Genomic DNA, 17,567 nt, shown 5'->3' with positions numbered 1-17,567 from the left:
GAGCCAACAATTTTTCTTTTAACAGTTTGGCGGCCCTGGCGTGGCTTGCGTACCTTTACGTTAGCTGCGCCCGAGGGTTTGGTACACCGGCGACTAAATCCTTTGGACGGTGACAGCCGCAGGACTAACCAGCAGGCTGCGTCCAGTCGTGTCCAAAACCGTTGACATCACATTGAGCAGCTGGGCGTTGGACGGGCTGGTGACGGCAGTGGACATATTAGTTAGATGGTGCACGCTACAGAACAACAGGCACAAGTGCAAGTGCTAGTGCATAACACTCCTCACGTAGGTGCTGATGGTACAGTACAGGGCGGAAGGTGAATTGTGACTAGCCATGCTGCCTATTCCCAAACCCCCTCCCTCCCTCCCTCCGTCTCTCCCTCTCTCTCTCTCTCTCTCTCTCTCTCTCTCTAACATCTACCGAGACTATGACCTGGCATGGCATGTACAGCTGTGGACGAGGGGACACACTTGATCCATCTTTGGGCGCACATGGGTTTTCATGCCCATTCGAGAGCTCTTCGTATACCGATGCCGACGGTAGACTACTGGCGCCAGGCAGGTGATCTTTGCTACATGGCACTATGTGTGGCACCGGTCCGAATCCGATCCCAAGCCGAAATCCACCGCCCGCCTTTATCTGGGTCTGGGGCTGGCAGCCCCTGCTCCGCCCCTGGCGCCCATCTTCCAAGCAGCTAGGCCACGAATGGACATGGCAAGCGAGTTTTGGGGATTGTCGGATTTTTCAGTTGTGATAATTTTCCTTCTCCCACAATTTTCCAGCTGTCCCTAGCGGCAAGCTGCCCCGGTCCCTCCAATTATCTCCGTCTAGGGGCAGGCCAAGGCATGGCGACTACAGCAAAAGAGGCTCGTTGGCGCTTAACCGACCCATTGGTTCTATGAAACATCAGCAGCTCAGCTGCACCCCTACCACCTGCACCTCACCTGCACTCACACCCATCCCTAGTCAATCAGCCCCATCCACTCCATCCAGACGGGCATTTCTCAAGTATCCATGTTAACCATAGCTCTTCCCTTCATATTTACGTGCACCAAGCTACCTACAGATATAGTACACTACTATTCCTGGACATCGGCATACGTAATTCTCCTCATCCCTTGACCTGGTCGTCAACAACTGTCATTGCCCCATCGTAAGCTATTTTGTATTTACACTACACCAATTTGGCAATCTTCCTTGCCCTCCCTGTACCTTATCCGCGGCCTAGCAGCCCAACGCTGGAAGCTCTGAGGCTTCTCTCTATCCACCTTTTCAAAACGGGGTGTTCGGCGACGGTGCCGTCTACTCTCGACATGAAGGCACTCCGGCCAGACGCACATCCCGTACTCCTCCACTTCATATACGACTCTCTAAACTGGGCAGCAATACCCACGGTTGAAACTCAGGCATGTGCAGAGTATCTATCCATAACAGGGTACTTCTCCGTTCCGTACACCTCTCGACCCGTCACCTTCCCAGCCCGACAGTTAGTCACCCAGGGGCAAGACCGTCATCCCGTCTGTCCCGGTTGAAACGATGCAGGGCCTCATTCCGAAGGCCTACATGCTCCGGAGATATATCGTCGTCGAGTAGTCTATCACCATCAAGTGTGCTCGCGCCAGCATCCCGTCGCCCACGTGATATAGCATCCTTACCTCATCTCGACGATCACCCGCCATGCCAGATGCCACCATAGTCCCCCACTCCTGATCCCGATCTCTCGATTTTCTGCAGCAACACTCGCCTTCTCTAACGCTGCCACATCGCCTCAACTGGATACAACCCCATATGGATGCGCGTCCTTGACATCAACGGGTGCTCCTCAATCATTAGTTTGCCTTCTGTGAGTAGCCATCTCGCATCGCTTCCTTGCTAGCCAACTCAAGAACGGAATATCATACATCATCATACGAGAGTGGGCCGAGTGTGTGCGCGGTGCTTGCACGCCAGGAAGATCTAGCGCCTGTCCAACATCTCCTGCCTGAAAGCACCAAGCAATGATTTTCCAAAGGTCTGACGCGTGGTACCCAACTCCTCGGTGCTAGCACAACGGTGTCTTACAACGGTTTGTTACGTCCAACGACTGGCCAGCCAGTCACAATTTCGCCAGGGCTTGGCCAACAACGGCGATTCCAGTCAATCATCCTGGAACCCCACCCCCTTCCAGCCCTTGGACGGGACATGCCCGCCCAAGGTACGTTGTACAATGAGCGACGGTGCGACGAGCGTGCCGCTGAAGCCTCTAACTATGCGTCCCACGCCCCCGCTCGAGCCAGCCACACCGCTCACCCGTAAGCTGAGGGTTCCATATCCCCCTTTTAACCAGACTGGAATGAATCCATCTCTTTTCACATATCATTTAATTTCCTGTGTCATTGAAACATTGACACGTCAAGCCGACGTTTACCAATCGTGTGCACGTAATCCTCACCTATGACCACCTTGCTTGCCACCACCATATCATCCCTTGGAAACTGCCGGATGTACGCTACAGAGGGACGAGAATCTGCAATGATATACAAATTGACATGTTCCCAAGTTTTTGAAAATGAAAATGAAAATGATCCCTGGCGCTCCAACGGCCGAAAGTTACCATGGCGCCGAGCGGAGCAAATGCCACGTCCATCCAGGACTCATGTCCCTCTGTCTCACATACTCTTCCTACTTACCAAAACGCCACCACCATTCATCTTAATGATACTGCTTCCTACTGGGTACCCCCGTTGGCCGTCATGTTAACTTGCAGGTGACCGTTGGGCGCTCAAAAAAGGGGAACGAGGTCAACCCGCGAGGCCGTTTTCAGTACTGAGTGGTCGTTAGTAGTAACGAGTCCAGGCTTGCCGTCCTTTGTAACCTCAATTCCTTTTCTTTTACAGTTCATAAAGCCGTGGGAATCTATGCTGTACTGGCTCAAGTATGTCTCTATCTCTATACCCCTCCCCGGGGATGACCTACGTACGCTTCACCTCCGGTCGATCATCTCGCTGGTCAAATGCTTCTTCACCTATTCCGTTTTTTCCCCGTCAGTATGTCCTGGGCCTGTCCATGTTGCCGTCCCGGTCCCACGTTTGTGGCTTTCCAAGACCCCGACTGGACGCATGTTTCGATAGTGGAGCGCCAATGGTCTCGGGAAATATTGTCATTCATGGTCCGAGCGTCGTCACTATCGACTTCTGCTGGCCCCCTTTTCGCCTAGGCAGACGAGCATTTCTCAATTTACATTGGGCTTCGTTGGCACGATAGACACATCGTTGGAACTTGAATACTCGGCTGCGGGGTATCGGAGCGCAGGATAGAGAAACTATTCGGCCCGTTCGCCATTGGTCGACTTACGAAAACGTTGAATCTTATTGATCCAACTAGATCGGTTGTCCTCCCCCTATTGCTGTGCCTCGTATCTGGCTGCCGCAGACAGGGCTCTAATCAATGTGTTACTGGCCCAGAAGCTTACCTTGCTCTTTTACTCTGGTCTCTTTATGCTGCTATGACCTGGTCACCAATGGGCCCTAAGTGTGTCATTGCTGTTGCCGCTCTTCTCCTCTTGCACCTAGCAACACATGAGTTGGTTTAGATATTTCTCAGACACTTTGGGTGATGACGCAGAAAAGTCGGGTTTGCAAGGATGGATAGAAGATGGATCATGCAAGGAAGTAAAGGCTTCCAACTTGAATGGGTTGCCCCGACGAAAGCAAAGCAAACAAGCAAATCAAATCAAACAAACACGGATCGCAAGGACCTCACATCTCACATCAGCGAGGAAAGAGGCCCCGGGTATTATTATGTACACCACAAGCCCGCTCAGGCAATGCCTCCATCTGAACGCCAAGCGCTCCATAGAACCAACGGGAACTACCCTGTGAACACTTCAAAAATAGTGAGAGAAGCCAAGTCCACCGAGCTTTGTGCACACTGGACAAGCGTCTATGCCGATTAATGATAACCCCAACTCCGTCGCCGCCCGGCATCACAAGAACGTCTCGCTCGCTGTTGGAACAATACCTACCGGGTTGAATCGTCCCAAGCCCAAACCCTAGTCAGGAAGGTGATACAACTCTCGGTGCGGCCACGATTGCCAAAGAAGAAAGAAGAAAGCAAGACAAGACACCCAAAGAATCCCATATCCCCCCATAAATATAACCGCTGGGTACGAGCTCTTCGTTCCAGCACGTGAATACATAGTTGGACTATCCATGCCATTTGGGAAACGCTGGGCCTTCTACAAGTAAATGTCTCCGTCTTCACCTGCCACCCAGCGTCGCCATGCCTCGTCGTATGCGCGCTCCAAGTCAATCACCCACCGTCTTGTGTTGAAAAGAGCGCAAGTCCACTTGCTATCCCAGAGCAACTTGCGTAAGACTGCCAGCCGACCAGTACCCTCGCCGTAGCCACCAGGGCTAATGCGGTATGATAAACCGTTGGCCAGAGTGATGGCGAACTGTTCATACTCTTCTTCGCTGCTAGCGATGAGATCCTGTGCCGCCTCCGATCCCTTGGGGTTGTCTGGCAATGCCCCCTTTAATATCGATGCCGCCATGCGTGAGCACATCTTGTATGGGTACCGTGGTAATGTCAGGAGCGGGGTACTGGACCACAAAATATCTGCGGCCGTGGTATGCGCGTTGCATTCGGGAGTGTCCAGAAATAGGTCGCATACACGAGCCCGTGAAATATGCTGGTTTTTCGGCGCCACATCTGTGAAGATGATGCGGTTTGCAACCTCCTCCCCGGCCCAGGCTTTGGCTGTTCTCCTTAGGTTGGTTTCTCCAAGTTCGGGAAATCGTAGCAGCCAAAGAATGGCCTTGGGGGTCTGAGCAAGAATACGCAACCATGTTCGAAATGTCGTGGGGTCAATCTTGGATTCGAATTAGCTGCGGTCTGTATAAGTAAAAAGTGTAGGAAGACAACAAACCTTGTAGAGTTGATTGAAGTTCCCCATGATAATGGTATCGTTGGGCAGGTTAGGAAACAACTCTCTGCGCATCTTCCATCTTCGGCGCTGCTCATCTTCCCATGAGACTTTGTGCTCGTCGGGATCGCTTGATTGCGCGTGGTCGCAGCAAAAAAATGTATCTCGACAGAATATGATGTTTTCTGAGTACATCCAATCACCCTCGCTTTCTTCGGTCTTATCCTTAAAAACATCACCAACAGAAAGGTTGCCACGCCAAGGTCGCAATGTCTCAGGGGGGATAGCCGTGGTGTCTGCGAGTAGATAATCACACCACTCAGCGCCCAAGGTGCCGGCAAATCCCATAAACGACATCTGGATAGGAGCCGGCCTCGCTGCAAAGATTTCATTGCGAGCGCCTCTGGTATAACCATTCAGGTTGACCAAAATATGGATACCATCTTGCACAATCTGATCCACCAGTTTGTCTGAAGTCCAAGTGCTTGCATCTCGAAATATCGGTGCTTCTCGCTCAATTTGCAGGCGATGGACTGATTTGTCACTCGCCGTTGTGGCGTAACAGAATGCTTTCACGCGGGTTCTGTCGTGAAACCCGAAAACAGATTGCATACTAAGTCAAGGTCAGCATACCACAAATGACGGTGGAGTTATTCAAGAATGACATCTTACAGGTGAGCCAGAGGGTGATTGTTAAAGTCCGAAGACACGTAGCCGATATTCAGTTGAGGCGATGGCGGTGGCGGGGGTGGATAGACTGTGCTGGGTAGCCAAGGAGAGCGGAGGGTTGAACATGAGATTCTGAAGGCGTTGCGCTGTGATATCATGCGTATGTCTTTGGCCGTTAAGGGGCAAGTGAACGTATGGAAGGGTAGAACAGTTGGAGCAGCCGGCACAGTCAGGCTGGGCGGCAACTGAGGTCGTTTATACGCCGACATCACTGTCGCCCCGCGCACATACTTGTCGCAGTACCATCGCCGCATTGAAGCCCGCGTAGCACGCTCCACGAGTCTCAACAGCCGCGACCCTTCCCAAGGCTTTTTGGACCAGCTTTGGAGCTTCGACATGAAATCTAAGTCTGCGTTTGCAGATTGGACGTCGGCACCATGGAGCTGCGCAGCTAGCACCGGAATATCATTCTCTTGCAAGACGCCGAATCCCCATGTTGACGCATCTGCAAGCTGACGAGACACGATGTCAACAACCTTCTTTGTGAGACCAGACCCTTGATCCTGCTTTGTGGCATCAAAAAACATGCCTGTTTCGTCGACGTGCCAGCGGTCGTATTTGCCCCCTTGCAACAGGACGCCACCACGGCCCCTCCAGTCGCAAACGGAGTTCAACGCTGTGGAAAGCCCACAAACTGCCTCCGCAAACTCGGGATTAGAGCGAACGGCTCGTTTGTAATATGTGATGGCGTCGCTGATACGCCCACGGTCTTTGACGGCATTTGCAAGATTCGTGAGTGCAATATCGAAATTTCCATCACACTGGACGGCCTGTTCGTACATTTGAATGGCAAGATCGAGTTGCCCGATATCCTTGAGAAGACTGCCAAGATTTGTGTGTAAATGTACGTGCTTAGGATCCAACGTGAGCCCGTAATTATAATATGAAAGAGCAAGCGCAAGTCCGCTGCCAGAAGGAATGCCGGGAATGTTGGGTAAGGACAGCGTCTCGGGCGATTGGGCTGCGGCGGCCTGTTGGACACTGGCAAGGAGAATTCCCACATTGTTGGCAGTGGACGGGCTTTCTTGGAGGGATAATGATAGATAATAAAGAGATAGTATGTCACCAACGCCAGCAGGTTTTCGTGCGAGTCCTGCGGCCGATGATCCAGACGACATAGTATCTTGAAAGATCTTCGCAAGGGATAGCAACGAATTACTGGTGGTTTGAACCGCCGCTCTTTTGGGCCCGCCCTCTGGTACGAAGCGTAGGCCTGGAAGATCACCGTTTCCGGAGAAAACCATTTTGGCTGTGCGCCTGGCCCTTTCAGGAGGTAGCAGTAAGGGGCGTGCATGAGTTGCCGGGTCGGAGGCACCGGGAATGCCACCATTCGGTGCGAGGACTTGCTGGATTTGTTGCACAAGCGTCTGGATTGAAGCTGTCCGTCTACCTGTACTGATCAAAACCGCTTCTTCGAATGCTCCAGACGCTCCCATGATATCCTTCAGGCTGTAGAGCATGGTTCCCTTGGCGTGAACAAGGGCAAGTATGCGACCATTTTCGCTTCCCGGGATGGCATATCCGCTTGAACCGAAACCAGGTTGAGCACGATTCTCATTTAGTATTTTAGAGGCAAGGTTAATCGGTGCATCTGCTTGGGCAGTGGAAAATTTGTGGCCAGCGGGTTCGGGCTGGTCAAGTGGCAGCTTCAAGGCCTTTTGCACGAAGCTTATGACTTCAATAGCATCGAGGCTCTTCTTTTTGTAGAGGAGACCAACCAGATGTTCTACCGCTTCAAGGTACTGCGGTCGAGTCTTGATAGCTTTCAGCCAGCACTTCTCAGCCTCTTCTTGTCTGTTGAGACAATAGAGAGTGGCAGCCATATTCGAAATTGCTTCTACGTGACTATTCGACAAGTTAGTATACAAGACCTTCTAGCTTCACAGCCTTACAGCCAAGAATATTATTTGGGGCCGGGGCATGGACGTACTTGGGTTCAAGCGAAGTGATTCGGGCGAACCACTCCAAGGCCTCTTCGAAATGTTCCAAACCATAATGCAAGCAACCTCCGAGCAATACACCATCAACCCATTTCCATCCGCTTTGCTCGCAAAGATGGCTAAGTATGTCCAAAGAGCTCTTGGCATTTGCGAGCGGCGAAATTTTCGCAAGCTGACTTGGAAATAAAGAGCCGCTTGAGCTGATGGCTGAAAAGGAGTCATCTCTGAAATCCGTGATACTTCCGTCCCAGCCGAAAGAGTGAGTTGAAAGTGGCGTCCTGTTTCCTGGAGAACCAAATAGCGTGTTCACTGGATTGGTTCTTGGGTGAGAGTTGACTGGCATGCCTGCGTCCACAGAAAACAAAACATTCGGAGCCAATGTTGCAACTGGTTGTTTTGGTGGTTTAGGATATACCACCATTCTTGACATACTGCTCAAAGCCGAGCCGGGCCTAAGTTGCTGGGTTTTGCGCCCATGGTGCAGATATGCAAGCAAGTCAACATAACTCCTATGAGCCTGAGCAAGTACTTTTTCTCTGAATCTGGATGGGATCGATTTGCTGATTGAATTACAGGCGCCGCTGGCTTGGTTCGATTCTAGGGTGAGAGCTTCAAGGTTGAATTGTGCGGGTTGCAGCAATCCCGGACTGTACGCCGAAAGACGAGCATAAGCATCCGTTGGAGTAAAATGAGCAGATGGTCCCAGATATTGATTCTGTACATTGGAGAAGCGATAGTCGTACATCGATGGGGACGGGGATGGGGTATGATGCATTGGCGGACCAACATAACTCTGCTCTGGCTGATGTGCAGGAAACCAAGGGTTTGTTGACTGTATAAGTCCCGGAGCGGTGGTTCCGACATCATCTGTAGAAAGGGCCCCGGGCAAATATGAACCGGCATTGAACATCGCCGACCTTAGGGGTAGTCGAGGAGTATAACCAAGCAACGCAGTTACGTCTGGCGTATTGAGTCCATACGGTGGAGGTGCTGGGGGGTTGGCACTAGGCGTGGACTGGTGCGGCAAGTCCTGCCCAAGGGGCCATTGTTGATACGTCGAAGATGTCATATTCAAAGAATCGTTTGCCCGGTCGTGTACAATAGGCAGAGAAACACGGGAGTGGCACGCCTGCACCGACCTAGACTGACGACTTAGGTCGGGGGCCGGGTGAAGACGATTCGCGGCATAGGCCGTTGGCGCAGCTGGAAGGATCATCTGCTTCAGGGGCGGGGGTCCCGAGGCAAAGTGGGCGGGTGAACCATCGTAGCCCGCATCGATGGTACCATTTGGCGTCTTGCGTCGCAACTGGTGTTCTGGTCCGTCAACAAAGAGTGACTGTCCCGCAACAGTCGCAGTCCGGCGCTGGAGATGTTGGTTCGGGTGCGAGGTGTGGATCGGGAAGGATCTCGGAGTAGACCCATCAGGGAACGGGGAGTTCGCGGCGTCTGTAGGAGGGCAGCGTAGATGCTGGTCGAAGGTGTAGGCATTGCGGTGAGGGAGCTGATGGCTCTGCTGCAGTTGCAATTGCAGGTGGTCGTGTTGCTGCTGGAAGGTCGGGAGAGGGTCGAAGTTTGGCGGTTGTTGCACCATATGGTGCATCTGAACTAGAGGCAACATGAGATGTACGGTAGGGAAGGTGAAAAGGCGCTTCAGGATGTCATGAGGTGAAACACCGGAAGAACGAGTATAGCACGAAGCAGCAGCAGTGTGAACGGTAGGCTGGATACAGCGATCCGGGAACCAGTTGTCATTGCCTGCTGGCTAAAGCATGGCTGACAGGCCCGCTGACGGGCATGGCATCTGGGCTGCCTTGACGAAAGGGCTGTGCCAACGTCCAACACCAGTGCCGCTGGCAACTCTGACAGGAGTCGAGCCTGGAAGTAACCCGTTCTTTTTGACTCGATTTCGACAAGGAACGCGGTAGGGGAAGGAACACGCTCGAATGGAGATTCGCGGTCGAGCCGTAGCGATGGCGCCCGGGGCGTCGGCGGTCGGGGTGATTGGGGGAAAACGGAAGGATGGATGGATGGATGGGATCCGCAAAACGAGGGTCAACGGCGGCGGCGGCGGCGGCGGCGGCGGCGACAGGATGTCAAAATTCAAGAGTATGGCTTGGGGTAGACGGATCGATGAAAGCAAAAGCAACGTGAAGTGCGGAACAAGACACGAGGCCACTAGTGAAAGGTACTGTCGCGGTAACGGTGACGGGAGCGGAAATGGCAACTGTAGCTGGAGCCGTAGAAGGTTCGATCAAGGTGAGGTGTGCTGAGGTAAACTGGGCTGACTGAGTTGGTTGGTGGGAAGGGCGCTATTCCTTCAAAATCAGACGTGATCGACTCGTCTCGATTTGCTCAAGTATCTCGCCAAAAATAAAAATAAAAGGTTTCCTCCCTGCTTTGGCTGCTGGTCTGACACGGAGGTACGTACCACAGACACAAGAAAAGGTGAGCACGAAAAGGTGCCGTATCCGTAGATAGTTAGGTGCCTTCAACTGATTTGTCGAAGGATAGATGTTGTGATGCAGGCAAGGTACTTGGGCGTATGCGATGATGAGGTGAGCAACCATGTACTTTAGATAAGGGATGCTGGGCTGTGCTGTAGGCGCTGGGATATTCGTGTGATGGGGAAGAGAAGGGAAAAAAAGGTACTTAGGTTGCGGAGCGGCAAAGAGTCAAGTCAATACCACAGTAATGTACCTACTGTACTCTACCTAGCGTCTTACAGTGCTGTCCACACCACTTTTTATCGCTGTAAGTTGGTGCGGATGTACTGCACTAAGTTAGGTACAATTATCATCCAACGACAGGGGCACCTGGCAGATGTGCTCAAGTTGAAAACATTGGCAGGGTTCTTATTGAATCTCTTGCCCATGATAACCGCTGGGCAGGGCTCAGGCTGTCTAAATCAGCCGCCGCAATACCGTGCTTGTGTATCCACGTTTACAATTAAGAGACTCGGAGCGAAGGGCAATTAAAGGAAGATGCCACTTGAGATTGCTTGCTCCTTATGAAAACTGTGCTAGAAACCCAGAAAACAACGACGCTAACCAAAAGGATAAAAAATACATTCCAGAAAAAGAGGGGCGAACTTCTACTTGACGCCGACCGTCATTGAGGTTACAAACCTGTATCCATGCGTCAGCGCCAAACACGTTGGTTTCGTTGTGCACACCAAGGAGGTGTGTCAACATACTAGGTTCCACTTCGTCATGCGCTGTCCCTAGCCATCCCTTATATCTCCTTGCTTCTATGGCAGCGGGGAGAATTCGATCACAAATCACAGCTGCAAACGGTGACGAAACAAATCTCAATCTGGCATTAGAAGTATCTAGTTGGTCCTCGGCGGATTATGAGAGACAGTAAACGAACGGATGGGTAAGGCTTAATGGGAACTGGAAATTGCCCATACAGCAACTTTTGTTCGCTGGTAAGGGACATCCAGAGCGAACGTGGTTAATACCGTTCAACTGGTTAAATTCACGGCTTCCTGAAGACTAAACTGAGTCGGCAACGGTGCTGCGGAATATGGCTGGGAGACGCATCAAGAACAGCCATAATTGGCAATAAAATGCACTTTTCAACACCTGGTGTATAGCAATCCCACTGTCATGTTTAGCGACATGTTAGTCGCATTGGCGGACTCGGCTTCCACTGTGTAGCGGGATGCCGCGGTGAGTATTGGGCGATGCAACCAAAATAATCAATCTTCCATGAGTCCAAGATTGAAGTACACTATGGGAGGGAGATGTTGGAGTATCTCATAGTAGTCAAGGCGTGCGAGCATGCACAGTGGACAGGCATCGAGAGATCGCGGGAGGTTGCGGCAAGCATCTGTTGGTCATTTGGCAAGTCTTTTTCTTTGCCCAAGGTTATCCCTTTTGGGTAGTCCCCTTAATGCAGAACCATTCCTAAACTCCAGAAGTCATGCGAGAGTATCCGTCAAGCCATTGGCCTCCTTTACTCCTCAGGAACTGTTCTCAATGTCAGCTTGCTGCTCGTGTCAAGCCACCCCTATAGTCGGGAGTGGGCGGAACGGCAGGGACTTACTGTCAATCTCACCGGCATCAATAGCTTCGATGATGGCCTGCGGGGCCTTGCCGTCAACTTGGCATCCCACACTGAATGCCGTTCCCAGAATCTCCTTCACAGTACCCGCCAACGACTTCGAGAAAGACTTGTAGCGCATGGTTCTCGCGATGTCGATGATTTCGTCAAGAGCGACAGACTTGTTGTGCTTGATGTTCTTCTCCTTCTTGCGGTCACGGGGAGGCTCCTTGAGCGCGCGGATGATGAGGGAGGAGGCGGTAGGAACGACGGAAACGGCGGCTTGGCGGTTCTGGATGGTGAGCTTGACGGTCACCCGGAGACCCTTCTGTAAATCGACATTGTAAGTGCTGCTCTCAATAACAGAGTTCTGCATCAAGGATCGCTTCATACCCAGTCGCCAGTGGCCTTCGCAATGTCTTCACCAACTTTCTTAGGAGACAGACCGAGAGGACCGATCTTGGGAGCCAGAGCGGAAGAGGCGCCAACCTCACCTCCGGTGGCGCGGAGGTGACTGTAGTTTGCGAGCAATGTTAGCAATTTGCTTCGTTCTCGACTTGAAGGATTACCGAAGGTGCGACGAACATGACCTTAACCTCACTGGGATCGAATTTGGGAGCTGCAGAGAAGAGGGCATTAGTTTCCCGTGAATCAACAACTGGGCTGTGACAGAGGGGACTTACGCATTTTGACTGCTCTCGGATCTGGGGTCTGGTGGGAAAGTTGGTGATCGGAGGAAGAATGGAAGTCTTTTGTGACTGTCGAGGGAAAAATCTTTCCAGATGTGTGTGCCGTAGCTCCGCAGCCCTAGACAGGCGCAAATTGCTGAGCCACAAGAGTTTGTGGCTGAAATCAATTAACTGAATTTTGACGAGTGCGCTTCTTTGCAATGTGGTGGGGCTTGGGGCGGTGCAACAATGAATCGAAATTTAATCACGTGAGGAGACCGAAACTTAGGTCCAAAGGTGGCCAAACTGTGGTTAGTAAAGCTCCACTCGACGTCCACTACCAACCAAGCCATGACCACAGCCACAAAGTCCCTGCCACGCAGTAGCCCTAGGCTAAGTACTTACCTGCCTGGAGAACCAGCCAATTAAATTTACCAAGTAACTGAGGGAAAACGCAGCCGGGGGGTAGGTGGGGGCGGGGTACAATACCAGTATCTGGTATGGGTAATTCACTGCAGTGAAACCCCTCCCCCAATCAAAGACCCGCTCTATATGTGAAGTACGATGTCAAGAGTTTAACGTATTGTAACCAACGATAGGAATAGGGAGCATCTTGTCCATGCCAATAATAGACAACCTCGATCAAATTGCATACATCATCATATGGCAGGAGCGGGTGATCGAATAAGGTAATTACATCCTCATTGCATTCAGCACAGCGTCTATCTGGGCCGTTATTGGACAGGAGTCCGAATGATCTACGAGGAACGACCGAACTCCTGACCAGTGACGCGAATTATCCATAATCTTAATGAAGCAGACTGCAAAACCTGAACGAGACCCGATGCGACCATTGTTACCGCTGACTCGAGAATACCGCAAAGGCCCGAACTTGCGTATCTTCTAGTACCTCGCCCTCATTCCTTTCGGCATAAATGAACAATCTCTTTCTTTAGTTCGTGCCGCTTACGGCAAGCCTTAGGAGTCAAAATTAGCATACCAGTCGCAGCTGAGCGGGCGTGGAACCTTTATCTTACTTCATTAGATGATCCATGAAGGTCTGCAAAGACACATCATCAGTGAAGATGGTCTGTGCATTCTGCGCACCCACTCCACCATATGCGCCGGTGGTGTGCGTCGTCGAAGGGTTGAGCTTGGAGAGGAGAAATCTGGCCTGCGACCCTCCGGCGTCACAGACAATAAAGCGTGGGAGTGGGAATCTATCGGTGATGAGGTCCTGCGGCGTGTCAGCTAAGCCACAGTCTCGGCAGGGGAATACCCGATCAAAGACAAGGACATACTCTTGCGTCTTCCTTGGGCTGCTCGAGCAACGCTGCAAAGTTCTCGTAGCCATCTTGCTCCTGGTATCCCGCCTTTCTCCATTCTGCAACAGTTTCGCCATGGAAAATCAGGATGTGGAAAAAGGTATCGAGAAGGAGGATGTGGGTGGGTTGGATCGAAGTTGAGTCTAGAAGCACGGGCTGTCCACCCTCCTGGTCGAACGTGTAGGAGTCCAAGGTGGGCTGAATCATTATCAGTGAGTTGCTAACATCCTCATGATTCAAAACGTGGCGGTAAAACGCCGTCTCGTCTGGAGAGTTGTTGAAGACCTGCAAGAACTGGCTTCTTCTCAAATGGAACATGAACTGTGGGTAAAGGGTAAAGTTCTTCTCCAAGCGGAATGATGATGGGTCATCCTTGCGATAGTCTGCAAAACGGGAGCAGAGTCTGATAAGCATCCGGTCGACCCAACGCAGGACATCCGGCCCATCATCCACTTCTGCCTTAAAGACAGCGATACGCGACATTAGGACAGCCGCTGCTTCTTGGTCAAAAGACTGGGCTATCGCCGGGTCGCCAGCTGGGCCACTGAGGTTCCTGGCAATTGTCGTTACTCTTAGGTGAAACTGGCCGGATGAGTGTTGATAATATGTGAGGAACTGGATCATGCCCTTCTGCGGCGTCTGTTGGTGTTGTGTAGGACCTCCCTGGCTAGCAATCTCGAAGTAGACGCCGTAACTGGCATTGGGATCAATACCGCACATCTTCCAAGAACATGTGTTGCCGATTCCACACTCTGTCTCTCCCACCGATGTGGACTTTTTGTTAAGTGAAATAGCATGACCTATCAAGCCGGTAACCTTCAGTTCTTTGGTGGTTAGCACCTCCAGCGTAGCGTTGAAACCCATGAGTAAGTTGTCATCACCATCCTTCTCAAATACGCGGATGAAGGATTGCCTAAACATCGAGGAGGTGAAGCTATCCGTCAGAATCATATGGCCTCCGGTTGAGTTGCAGAGACCCTTCATCTCCAAAAGGCCGACTTGGTCAAGGCAACCAGCAAAAATGTCGATTATATGACCGTTATGAGCAGTCCTCTTGGCCAGGTTGTCGTAGAACTAGGACAAGTTAGCCTGCAATTACTGGAAGTATCCTAAACGAGAAGCAACATACCTTGAGCGCCTTCTTGTAATACTTAATATTGTCTCGGTCAATGTCATGATGCGATCGAATGGGCTCGCGCAACTCAGGGCCAACAACCATACCGGGACCTTCTGTCGCCGGTCCACCCGCAAAGAGCATAATGCGCCCACCAGCATGCTGGAAGGAGGACTCAAGAAGTCCCACTGCAACGCTTAGGGCCACGCCAGAGCAGCGTAAGCTCCTGCGATCATTTGCCACAGGCCAAGGATCTTTCTGCAGTTGCTCCAGCGCTTTCGTAAGTTGGAACTCAGCCTGCTGGACAGGTAGCAGGAAGCGGGACGCAGGACCAGCAGGCATGGGTCTTCCAGGTTGCTGTTGGGGCATGCCAGGTCGCATTGCAGGAGATAGCAGCCCAAGCATTTCTTGCACCTGTTTCGCGGAGTAGTCCTTGCTGCCACGAAAGACGTATGACTTGGCGCATTCAGTATAACCAATCTCGTGAACTTGTGCCTAAGGGAGAGGTCAGTATCACGACTTGACAGTATAGTAAAACTACATACCATGGTGCCATATGTAATCAACCCAACGAGAGCATTTTCAGGGAGAAGGCTCAGGCTCATGACCAATGACTCCTTGAGCGCAGCCAAGCTATCTTCCTCTTGACAAGTATCCACTACATAGAGGAAGATGGGGGGGCTTGGTGCAGGGCGCGAAAGTCGGTATTCGATTGTGGTATTGGACGGGTGCAGTTCGGGTGGGATCGCGTTGGCGGTGATATCTTTGTAGTGAGGCGGGAGGGGGTTCCTCGACAAGCAGAACGGACATATCCAGAGACGAGCTCGCACGTCTACTGAGCTAGAAGTTGTCTGTGTGAGTTTTACTCGGGTTGGAAGATAAATTGCAAGCTTACCAAAAGGGGTTGAGAACTGAGCGGCAGGGTTGCTTGCAGGTAACAGGCTCGAATTGAAGAAGTGGTGTGTCGGGCTTCTCTTTGAGGGGAGTGTAGAGAGCACCGATGGGAACGACGAGGCGCGACGCTTCCTACCGGAATGTATGTAAGTAAATACACATAGGAATAAAACTATCTCTTAAGCTCAAATACCATGCGCGAGCTGGGGAAAACGTTCCAGCTGAGGCGGACACCATCGCGGTCCTCAACCTCGCTCCATTGCTCCTTGAGAGCTTCGTAGTCCATCGTGGCTCGGGTTCTGTGCAACGGTCGATAGCCGGGCGACTCTGCGGGCAATATTTAATGGGGGGATTGGATGGGTTCTCGTGAACGAAAACGACAGAAGATTGTGTCACAGGTTGTTCCTGGAGACGCCCGTGGTGATTTGCGGATTGACACCTTGGTTTGCTGGACTCAGAACAAGATTACAGATAGCTTTAAGTGGCCACGTTCCGATGGTTGAAGATTGAGGCTTGGATCATGTGGCTGGCCTGAAGCAATGTGGCAAGAACAAGCTCGAGTGGGGAACGGTCTAACAAGGTGGGGTGGAGTCAAAGTGAGCTAAGTGCAGTTAACTAACAGAATAAGTCTAACTTTAAATATCACTATATAGTTTAAACTAATACTAACAGACTAGTATTAAGTATTAAGCTATAATATACTAAAAGTATAGAAATAGCCTCTTATAATAAGAATACTTAACTATATTATAGCCTATTATATTATATAAAGATAAACTATAGAGTGCTAAAAGTTAAGTAATATATTTATACTAATATATTTATATTTGTAGATATACTCTATTTTAAATTATATTATCTTTAGGTTAGTTATAATATTTATTTCTTTATATATATAACTAATAAAATATTAAAAAGTTACTAGCTCTATATAATTATTTAAATATTTATATATAAACTATATATAGAAAATTAAAGTAAATATATACTACTATAGATAATAAAATAAAAACAGACTAATTAATATAGTATAATAAATAAATAAAAATACTAACTTTTAAATAAAGAATTTACTAACTAGCTATCTTATTAACTAGCGGTCTTACTAACTAGCTGTCTTACTAACTAGCTATCTTACTAACTAGCTATTATATTAGCTAGTTTGTTAAAACTTTATTTTCTAGTAAAATATATTTACTATTAACTAATATATTAGTAATAATAGTATTTACTAGTTTATTTATTTTAAATATATATATATTTAAATAGTAAAAAAAAGATAACTAAAAATAATACTCTACGTTAAATATAACTATATATAGTTATTTATTACTATTATTTTTCTAAATAGTAATATACTTTATATTTATTATAGTATTAATTTATATTAAATAGAAAGACTCTATCTAATATTAAAAAAGTATTTAATAAATTTAAAAGGTATATAATAAATTAATAGTTTATATATAAAACTTAATATCTATTTTAAAGATAATATATTTATATAAAACTAGTTATAAAAACTTATAAAAGCTTTACTAGCTTAATATAATCTAAATTTATATTAATAAAAAAGTATTTATAAAAAGTTTTAATACTTTTAAGTTATTATTTAGATTAACTAATTAAATATCTAGAATAATTATTTATTATATTATTTATTTATAAAATATATTAAGTAATAATTATTTTATAGTAGTTAATATTCTAGCTCTTTATAGGTATTCTAGTATAGTTTACTCTCTATAAAAGTAAACTATAATATATATTACTTTATAATATAGTATTTCTAGTATATACTAAATCTTAATAGTTTAGTATAGGTAAAATAGTTATATAAGAATTATAGGTAGTATAAAGTAACCAGCCTAAATATAATAACCAGCTAGCTATAATACCTTATAGTAAGTATATAGTATAGCTTAACTACTAGGTAGTTAAACTAG

General features: G+C 49.0%; 3 protein-coding genes across 3 annotated transcripts; all 3 read right to left on the bottom strand.

Moving 5' to 3' along the window:
• Window positions 1-4,217: 4,217 nt before the first annotated feature.
• EsH8_IX_000696 (glycosyl transferase family 41-domain-containing protein) lies at window positions 4,218-9,167 on the bottom strand (the record flags this gene model as incomplete). Its single annotated transcript, XM_083267032.1, has 4 exons — window positions 4,218-4,853; window positions 4,911-5,520; window positions 5,580-7,481; window positions 7,567-9,167. 4 exons carry the CDS (start codon window positions 9,165-9,167, stop codon window positions 4,218-4,220), a joined length of 4,749 nt encoding a protein of 1,582 aa, XP_083130597.1.
• Window positions 9,168-11,533: 2,366 nt separating this feature from the next.
• On the bottom strand, window positions 11,534-12,307 carry EsH8_IX_000695 (uncharacterized protein; the record flags this gene model as incomplete). Its single annotated transcript, XM_083267031.1, has 5 exons — window positions 11,534-11,547; window positions 11,624-11,948; window positions 12,014-12,134; window positions 12,206-12,239; window positions 12,304-12,307. The coding sequence occupies 5 exons, from the start codon at window positions 12,305-12,307 to the stop codon at window positions 11,534-11,536; spliced, it is 498 nt and encodes a 165-aa protein (XP_083130596.1).
• A 933-nt stretch (window positions 12,308-13,240) lies between these two features.
• On the bottom strand, window positions 13,241-15,907 carry EsH8_IX_000694 (uncharacterized protein; the record flags this gene model as incomplete). The annotated part of the gene is made up of 7 exons (XM_083267030.1): window positions 13,241-13,265; window positions 13,326-13,525; window positions 13,590-14,687; window positions 14,743-15,222; window positions 15,273-15,567; window positions 15,623-15,753; window positions 15,815-15,907. 7 exons carry the CDS (start codon window positions 15,905-15,907, stop codon window positions 13,241-13,243), a joined length of 2,322 nt encoding a protein of 773 aa, XP_083130595.1.
• Between the last annotated feature and the right edge of the window lie 1,660 nt (window positions 15,908-17,567).

The sequence above is a fragment of the Colletotrichum jinshuiense genome, chromosome 9 (assembly GCF_051148585.1).
Source record: "Colletotrichum jinshuiense chromosome 9, complete sequence".
NCBI classification, from domain to species: domain Eukaryota; kingdom Fungi; phylum Ascomycota; class Sordariomycetes; order Glomerellales; family Glomerellaceae; genus Colletotrichum; species Colletotrichum jinshuiense.
The sequence above is the reverse complement of the archived record's forward strand: the minus strand, read 5'-3'. Positions and strand labels throughout refer to the sequence as shown.